This window comes from Nerophis ophidion, linkage group LG05 (assembly GCF_033978795.1).
Source record: "Nerophis ophidion isolate RoL-2023_Sa linkage group LG05, RoL_Noph_v1.0, whole genome shotgun sequence".
Taxonomy (NCBI): domain Eukaryota; kingdom Metazoa; phylum Chordata; class Actinopteri; order Syngnathiformes; family Syngnathidae; genus Nerophis; species Nerophis ophidion.
The window spans coordinates 30299945-30309644 of NC_084615.1; the positions used below are offsets into that span (position 1 = coordinate 30299945).

At 38.0% G+C, this 9700-nt stretch overlaps 1 protein-coding gene across 1 annotated transcript; it reads left to right on the forward strand.

The window, feature by feature from the left end:
- Positions 1-2620: 2620 nt before the first annotated feature.
- msgn1 (mesogenin 1) lies at positions 2621-3193 on the forward strand. Its single transcript, XM_061899571.1, has one exon. The coding sequence runs from the start codon at positions 2654-2656 to the stop codon at positions 3074-3076; it is 423 nt and encodes a 140-aa protein (XP_061755555.1). The 5' UTR covers positions 2621-2653; the 3' UTR covers positions 3077-3193.
- Positions 3194-9700: the final 6507 nt, after the last annotated feature.

The window sequence follows — 9700 nt, forward strand, 5'->3', positions numbered from 1 at the left end:
ATCACTTTTCTTGTAGAACTTTGTTGTAAAAAATCTCCTTCCGTGTCTGTCCCTGACACTCGCTTTTCAGGCCGCTCTGGAAACACTCTGTAGAAACGCTCCCAACCCAGATTTCTTGGTGCCTCATCTGAGCTGCTGTGACTTAGACTACCATCATAACTAATTAGATTACCATAGTAACTAGTATACTATTAAAAAGCACAGATTCCAACCATTGAAATACTTTGTATAGTTCAAGGCTTAAGTTCATTAGAAATCATCACTGCACATTAGAGATGCGCGGATAGGCAATTATATCATCCGCAACCGCATCACTAAAGTGGTCATCCACCCGCCACCCACCCGAACCAACATTTCATCAAAGCCACACCCGCCCGTTGTTATATATCTAATATAGACGATGCAAGGCATTAGTGAGGTTAGAAAGTGTAACTCCCTCCAAATAGCACAGACACAATGGCTTTCTTGAACTGATTTATTTGAAGGCTTACTTTCCCTTCGAATTCACACTGAAAACTGTAATAAATAAAACACGTTACAAACGTAAAAATAATAACATGCACAGCATGTGGATCAAACATTTTACCAAGTAAAATACCAACAAATGACAAATACCTCGTTGGCCATACCCGGAAGTAGCTTCCTTACATCCGTCGACAGACCAAACGAGACACTTCAAAATAAAAGTATGCCCACATACTGTTTCAAAGAGTGCTGCTCGTTTTTCGTATGTGGGTAACAAAATTTAACTATTTATAAATGGTTGATTTCTATAGGCTAGTAAGGTAAAGTGTTGTACCTGACAAGTTTGGGCTACCTTGCTTCTGCAGCCTTCATCAGAGGTGTCACGTGATGTTGACATAACTCAGTGGTTGTCAACCTTTTTTCAGTGATGTACCCCCTGTGAACATTTTTTTAATTCAAGTACCCCCTAATCAGAGCCAAGCATTTTTGGTTGAAAAATAAGAGATAAAGAAGTAAAATACAGCACTATGTCATCAGTTTCTGATTTATTAAATTGTATAATAAAATAATGCTCATTTGTTGTGGTCTTTCTTGAACTATTTGGAAAAAAAGATATGAAAATAACTAAACAATTGTTGAACAATAAACAAGTGATTCAATTATAAATAAAGATTTCTACACATAGAAGTAATCATCAACTTAAAGTGCCCCTTTTGAGGATTGTAAAAGAGATCCATCTGGATTAATTAATTTAATTCTAAACATCCATTCATCCATTTTCTACCGCTTATTCCCTAAGTGGGGTCGCGGGGGGCGCTGGTGCCTATCTCAGCTGCAATCGGGCGGAAGGCAGGGTGCATCCTGGACAAGTCGCCACCTCATCACAGTGCCAACACAGTTAGACAGACCACATTCCCACTCACATTCACACACTAGGGCAGTGGTTCTTAACCTGGGTTCGATCGAACCCTGGGGGTTCGGTGAGTCGGCCTCAGGGGTTCGGTGTAGCCTTTGCCACGGAGGTAAAGACACATCCGACTTATCGTGTAAATAAAAACTTCTCCCTGTCGGCGTATTTTGGATACCCCCAAACAATGTTCCATCTAATTTTCCAACTCATTTGCAGGTTTTTTGATTGATTGATTGATTGATTGAAACTAATACGAGCAGATTGCAAAGGAAGAGAATACATTATATGAAACAGTACAGTTTACGCAGTACAGTACACATTCCGTACATTTGACCACTAAATGTTAACACCCGAATAAGTTTTTCAACTTGTTTAAGTCGGGGTCCACGTTAATCAATTCATGGTAATGTGTGTAAGGTGTGTAATTTGTTGTGAGTTCATGCACTGTGTTGGTTTTCTTCTGTTAACAAGGTGATGTTCATGCACGGTTCATTTTGTGCACCAATAGAAAAATCATAAGTTTTTCTTGAATTTGAAAAAAATAAACATTTTATTTTTCACTAAAGGTTCGGTGAATGCGCATATGAAACTGGTGGGGTTCGGTACCTCCAACAAGGTTAAGAACCACTGTACTAGGGCCAATTTAGTGATGCCAATCAACCTATTAATTCTAAACTTTTTTTTCACAAAAAAAAAGAAATCTTTAACATCAATATTTATGGAACATGTCCTCAAAAAATCTAGCTGTCAACACTGAATATTGCATTGTTGCATTTCTTTTCACAGTTTATGAACTATTTTGTTGAATTATTATTCAATAAAATTTGTTAGAAATTATTTTTTTGAATTGTTGCTATTTTTAGAATATTTAAAAAAAAAAAAACTCACGTATCCCAATTTGAGAACCACTGACATAACTATAGCCGCATTGATTCTGTTATTTTGCCTGCTGGTGTAATTAGACATGGACCCTCACATCAAACTGACAATTGTCAAGCAGACGTTAAAGAGTCGTCTCCCACAAAAGAGAATCTAATCATTTTTCTTTCCATTGCATTATCCGTCTATTCGACCTTATTCGCACCTCGGTGATAACGAACGACGTCCTTCTGGAAGGTCGCATTTTGCCACTTGTGGTTTTCTTTGAACTTCTTTTTTCCGCCTGAGCTGTGAACCCATAAACCTCCGGAGATGCCACCGCGTATAAAAAGTCCCTCGGCTTAAAAAAAAAAAGGGGAAAAAAGACAATCTTGCTGTCATCATCCCTGGATCTATAACATGGACTGCGATGCTGCGACGTCCAAAATCCTGGCCGAGTGGAAGGAGGTCAGCGACGGGGCTTTCGAGGACTCTTCGCCGGAGTCCTCCTCCATGGACTCCATGTGCTCCTCGCCGGAGATCTTCTTCTCCGGCGGTCACCAGGAGATCCAGGAACTCGCCAACGTCTTCCCGGGGCGCGGTTCTTCATACAGTCCGAAGGCGCAAAGGGAGAACAAGTCCAAGATGTCCACCAAGAGGCGCATGAAGGCCAGCGAGAGGGAGAAGATGAGGATGAGGAGTCTCGCCGAGGCTCTGCACCAGCTGCGGGAGTACCTGCCGCCGGACTACACCAAGAGGGGACAGCCGCTCACCAAGATCCAAACCCTCAAGTCCACCATTGAGTACATCAACAAGCTCACGGACATCCTGAACCGCGCGTAAAAAAAAAAAAGCCTCCTTTGACGCAGCTCATCTTGGACTTAAATGAACCTTTCTGTTTGATGATTTTAATATTTCTGCCCATGGTGTAAATATTCGAAGGGCACTTATTTTGTATAAAATGATTGGAATGAAACCTGTTTTTTTTTTTTTTCTTCTAACGTGTGGGGTCTAATATTGGATAATATTGTTTATCTCAATCCATAACTAATTGTGCTGTTTTCCGTATTGTTTTCCTACTTTTTCGTTCAAAACTATAAATACATTGTTGTACTTTTTCATGGTTGTTATTCTTTAGTTAGGCTCCAGCGCACCCTCCGACTTTGAGAGGGACAAGCGGTAGAAAAAATGGACAATACACAATATTTTTTTAAATTATTATTTTAATAAACTTTTTCTACAATATGCAACATCTACATACAAGCAAAGAATAATCAAAACAAGTACAAAACAGCGCCAGGGGGTTGTAAACTCAATAAAGCAACTAAATGTATTTTTTCTAACCAACTATGAAATATAAATAACAAAATATACATGTTGCTTCTGTCAGCAGCTACAAAAACTATATTCTCCTGTTTTCTGTGGAGCGCATACTGACCAAGGGACGTGTGTGGTGTAATATTGGATAATATTGTTTATTGTGGCGTGTTATGCTCTCAATCCACAACTAATTGTGCTGTTTTCCGTATTGTTTTCCTACTTTTTCGTTCAAAATTAAAAATACATTGTTGTACTTTTTCATGGTTGTTATTCTTTAGTTAGCCTCCAGTGCACCCCCCGACCTTGAGAGGGACAAGCGGTAGAAACAAACGGACAATACACAATTTTTTTTTTTTGTTAGATTTTTAGGATTTCTGGTAATTTTTTCTATATTATGCAACATTTACATACAAGCAAAGAATAATCAAAAGAAGTACAAAACAGCGCCAGGGGGTTGTAAACTCAATAAAGCAATACATACAATGTATTTATTCTAACCAACTATGAAATACAAATAACAAAATATACATGTTGCTTCTGTCAGCAGCTACAAAAACTGTATTTTACTGTTTTTTGTGGAAGGCATATACTGACCAAGTGACGTGTGTGGTCTAATATTGGATAGTATTGTTTATTGTGGCCTGTTATGCTCTCAATCCTTAACTAATTTTGCTGTTTTCCGTATTGTTTTCGTACTTTTTCGTACAAAATTTGAAATACATTGTTGTACTTTTTCATGGTTGTTATTCTTTAGTTAGGTTCCAGAGCACCCCCCGACCTCGAGATGGACAAGCGGTAGAAAAAATGGACAATACACAATATTTTTGTTTTAGGAGTTCCATAAACTTTTTCTATAATATGCAACATTTACATACAAGCAAAGAATAATCAAAACAAATACAAAACAGCGCCAGAGGGTTGTAAACTTAATAAAGCAACTAAAGTATATGATACAGTGGGGGGGGGGGGGGGGGGGAGTATTTCGTCAGCCACCGATTGTGCAAGTTCTCCCACTTAAAATGATGACAGAGGTCTGTAATTTTCATCATAGGTACACTTCAACTGTGAGAGACAGAATGTGAAAAAAATCCAAGAATTCACATTGTAGGAATTTTAAATAATTTATTTGTAAATTATGGTGGAAAATAAGTATTAGTTAAACCATTCAAAGTTTTCACTGATAGAAGGAGGTTTTGACTCAAAATCTCACGATACATGGCCTCATTCATTCTTTCCTTAACACGGATCAATCGTCCTGTCCCCTTAGCATAAAAACAGCCCCAAAGCATGATGTTTCCACCCACATGCTTCACAGTAGGTATGGTGTTCTTGGGATGCAACTCAGTATTCTTCTTCCTCCAAACACGACAAGTTGAGTTTATACCAAAAAGTTATATTTTGGTTTCATCTGACCACATGACATTCTCCCAATCCTCTGCTGTATCATCCATGTATCCATTTTGGTATAAACTCAACAAGCAAAGAATAATCAAAACAAGTACAAAACAGCGCCAGGGGGTTGTGAACTCAATAAAGCAACTAAAGTACATAATACATACAATGTATTTTTTTCGAACCAACTATGAAATTTATAAAACAAATATACATGTTGCTTCTGTCAGCAGCTACAAAAACTGTATTTTCCTATTTTTTTTAATGGAGCGCATACTGACCGAGTGACGTGTGTGGTCTAATATTGGATAATATTGTATATTGTGGCGTGTTATGCTGTTAAACCATAACTAATTGTGCTGATTTTCATATTTTTGTCATACCTTTTTGTTCAAAATTAAAAATACATTGTTGTACTTTTTCATGGTTGTTATTCTTTAGTTAGTTTCCAGCGCTCCCGACCCCCCGACCTCAAGGAAAATGGTTGGATGGAGTTCATACACAGTATTTATTTATTTATTCTTTAAATTATTCTCATAAACCTTTATTTATAATATGCAACATTTACATACAAGCAAAGAATAATCAAAACAAGTACAGAAACAGTACAAAACAGCACCAGGGGGTTGTAAACTCAATAAAGCAACTAAAGTACATAATACAGTGTTTTTTTCAACCACTGTGCCGCGGCACACTAGTGTGCCGTGAGATACAGTCTAGTGTGCCGTGGGATATTATGTAATTTCACCTATTTGGGTCATACTTGCCAACCCTCCCGATTTTTCCGGGAGACTCCCGAATTTCAGTGACCCTCACGAAAATCTCCCGGGGCAACCATTCTCCCGAATTTCTCCCGGTTTTCACCCGGACAACTCTATCGGGGGCGTGACTTTAAGGCACTTCCTTTGGCGTCCTCTACAACCTGTCGTCACGCCCGCTTTATCAAACAGCGTGCTGGCTGAGCCGCCCGATATATGCAGCTTAAACAAACACAAAAGAAAATGCAATGCCATACAGGTCACACTGAGGGTGGCCGTACTTCAACACTGTTACAAATATGTGCCACACTGTGAACCCACACCAAACAAGAATGACAAACACATTTCGGGAGAACATCCACACCGTAACACAACATAAACACAACAGAACATATACCCAGAATCCCTATGAGCACTAACTCTTCCGGGACGCTACATTATACACTCCCGCTACCACCAAACCCCAGCCCACCTAAAACCCCGCCCTCCACCTTAACCCCATCTCCCGAATTCGGTGGTCTCAAGGTAGGCAAGTATGATTTGGGTTCAAAATTGTTGTACTTAGTATTATTATAAAAAAATGTGATGGTGTTAATGTATTTAAAGAAAAACTAAGCATTCCCTTTCTAAATTTACAGTTTTACATTATACTACAGCATAATTCAATGTTTGTAGTTTTTCATACTTAAGATGGACTCTCTAGCATGAGAATGCGGCGTAACTTTACTCAGGTGCATAAATGGTGTCTGAAATTGTACACCTTTTAACCTAAATCCATGGAAAATTGAAGAAAAACCGAAAGTAATATTAATTTCCTTTTTTTGTTCCAAAAAACCCTTTCTGTATATTTTGGGTTGATGGCAGTTCTCTTCCTCATCGGATGTTAACCCTTTGAGGCCGTGCCCATATCCTTTGAGTTGATTGTGTGATGGATAAGATATTTTTTGTCGGGGATTTACTCATGTGTATTTTTTTTTTTGATAAATAAATAAACGGTCTCGGAGCCATGTTTTCATTTTATTAATTTAAAGTATCAATGATTGTCACACACATACTAGATGTGGCAAAATTATTCTTTTCATTTGACCCATCACCCTAGATCACCCCCCGGGAGGTGAGGGGAGCCGCAGTGCCGCACCCGGGAATCATTTTATCGTGATTTAACCACCAATTCCAACCCATTAACTCAAGTAGGTAGGTAATGAGTCAAATTTTCATAGTCTTTGACTCGGCCGGGACTTGAACTCACAACCTACTGATCTCAGGGCAGACACTCTAACCACTAGGCCACTAAGTAGGTCAGTAAGTTAATAGTGTAAGAGTACATCTTCATATACATAGATCCTACATGAATGTATATACACTGCCCCTACGCCATTTGTAAGTTTTGCATTTAATTTGTATTGAATCAGGCCGCTCACTTTATTAGGTGTGAGCACAGCAAGTAAAGCATTGAAATTTCTACAATAAACAAATACCATTGCTGCAATCTCTGGATTTCAAATCAGAGATATTTGTATTTCACTGTATTACTGTTCAATGTAAGAAATACGCTTTCAGTTAATGCTTTGATTTGTCATAGATGGCAAGCTATATTTAGAGAGTTCCACTCAAGTGACATTGGCGCACATTGTGGCCAGATCAAAACAAGGGATGCAATTTCCAAGAGATGTTCCTGGCCCTCCATGACGTGTGACATTGAAAAATGGGTAAGATTTGTTTTTTCCTCACTTTTGCCTTTACAACATGTATTGCCTGTCTTACCGAAAGGTACTGCTGCCTTGTCAGAAATAAATGGAATACAGTCCATCATTTTATTTATGATGGGCACTTATGACTGTCCACTTTGAAGGACAGTCTGCTGGCTCGTCATAAAAACATTAAAAATAATAGAGCGATTTAAAAAAAATTCTGAATCTCAAACAATTCAGATATTTTGGCCTTCATTGCTGTAATAAACTATTTGATTCCCAAGTATATATCAAAGAGTCTTTACCATTTTGGCCTATATATCCCATTCCCCTTTGTCAAACAATTAAATAACATACTCTGCACATACCCATACTGACATAACTTTTAAGCCGTTAAATACTTTGTATTGATCAATGTTTTTTATATTCAGGTGTCTGAATGCAGGTCCTGTCAACAGAAGGGCAGGGTTGACCTAAAGGCAGGCACAGAGTACAAGCCAATCAAGGTGAACTTCACCTTTTGCATTTTAATTACACAGCATGTATCCTTGGCGAGAGGTGGGGTGGCTAGCTCTGCAATCTCCCATGAAAAGGTGGCCCTATTCAAACTCTGGCAGGGATAAGGCCTCGCTCTTTGGAGGTCAATCATTTGAGACCACCAAAGTCAAACTAGTTGTGAAGAATCTGCAAATTTTGCCTAAATTTTCATGTCCCTGAACCATTGCCTCACAGCAGCTATAATTCTCCCTGTGTTTTTTTTTTTTTCTAAATCAAGACCAAGTTATATGTATTTGGTAACACTTTATTATGGGGAACATATTGTAAGTAACATAGATTAAATTTAGAGTTATTTGGACACTCGGGTAACATATTCTATGTAATAAAGACTTAATTTAGAGTTGTATGGACACTCGGGGAACATATTCCAAGTAACAAACACCTAATTTAGAGTTATTTGGACACTTGAATAACATAGTCTAAGTCAGTGGTCCCCAATCTTTTTGTATCCGCGGACCGGTCAACGCTTAATAATTTGTCCCGCGGCCCGGGACAATTTTTTTTTTTTTTCTTCTTTGTCATGAAAAAGGGAGGTTTTTGTGGTTGGTGCACTAATTGTAAGTGTATATTATGTTTTTTATGTTGATTTAATTAAAAAAAATATATATATATTTTTAAATAAAATTTAATAAAAAAATTTTCTCCGGCCCGGTGGTTGGGGACCACTGTTCTGAGTAACAAACACTTAATTTTGAGTTATTTGGACACTAGGGGAACATATTCCAAGCTACAAAGACTTAATGTTTTGAGTTATTAGGCTAGGGTTAGGGTCAGGGTTAGAGGGTTAGGGTTATAACAAGGCCATGCCGAATAAGGCATTAATAAGTACTTAATAATGACTAGTTAAGATCCAATATGTTACTAATTTGCATGTTAATAAGCAACTAATTAATGGTGAATATGTTCCCTGTACTGAAGTGTTACCATGTTTTTTTTTTTACTGGTGCACAAAATGAACCGTGCATGAACATCACCTTGTTCAAACAACAAAACCAACACAGTGCCTAAACTCACAACCAATTACACACCTGCAAATCAGTCATCTGTTGCCGGATCCGTAATACGCCGATAGGGAGAAGTTTGTATTTACACGATTAGTTGGGTGTGTTTTGACCTCCGCCGAACCCCTGAGGCCGACTCACCGAACCCCAAGGGTTCGATCGAACCCAGGTTAAGAACCACTGCCCTAAAATCTAAAACAGCAGAAGAAGTGACAGGGTGCATCCTCAAATTTTTCCATCAGTTTGAGGTTTCCCAAAGAATCCTGACTAACCAGGGTAAATAATTTGTCAACAATGTATGCATATACATTTTTGTTTGATGTAAGATACACAAACTTATGATTTAGTTTAGAATTATTGTGTTGTACTTCTCACTGATACGATTGATGACTATAATATTGTTGATAGAATACTGCTTGACTTACATTGTGAAGTTTAAAAGGACTAAACATGTGAAAGTACTTGAAGCCTTAAATTACAAACTACTTTTACAGATCAACACAGAGGGGTTGTGTAAAAAAGGCAGGAAATGGTAATTGAGGTGCCAGGCTTGAGAATAGGGAACATACAGTAAGGCAGTGTATTTTTTTATTATTATCAAAATCAACATGTATAGCCTTATCTATATTGGAAAATTTATGTGTGTGAGAGAGAGTCAACAGCTGATACAATGGACTTATACTATAATGAAAGTAAGTCATTGATTTCCAGATTATGTGTAATTTATTAATGCTGAAATTCTGACAA

What these genes read in the sequence shown, in the direction of transcription:
- msgn1 (XM_061899571.1), top strand. Translation starts at nt 2,654, where the DNA reads ATGGACTGCGATGCTGCGACGTCCAAAATCCTGGCCGAGTGGAAGGAG.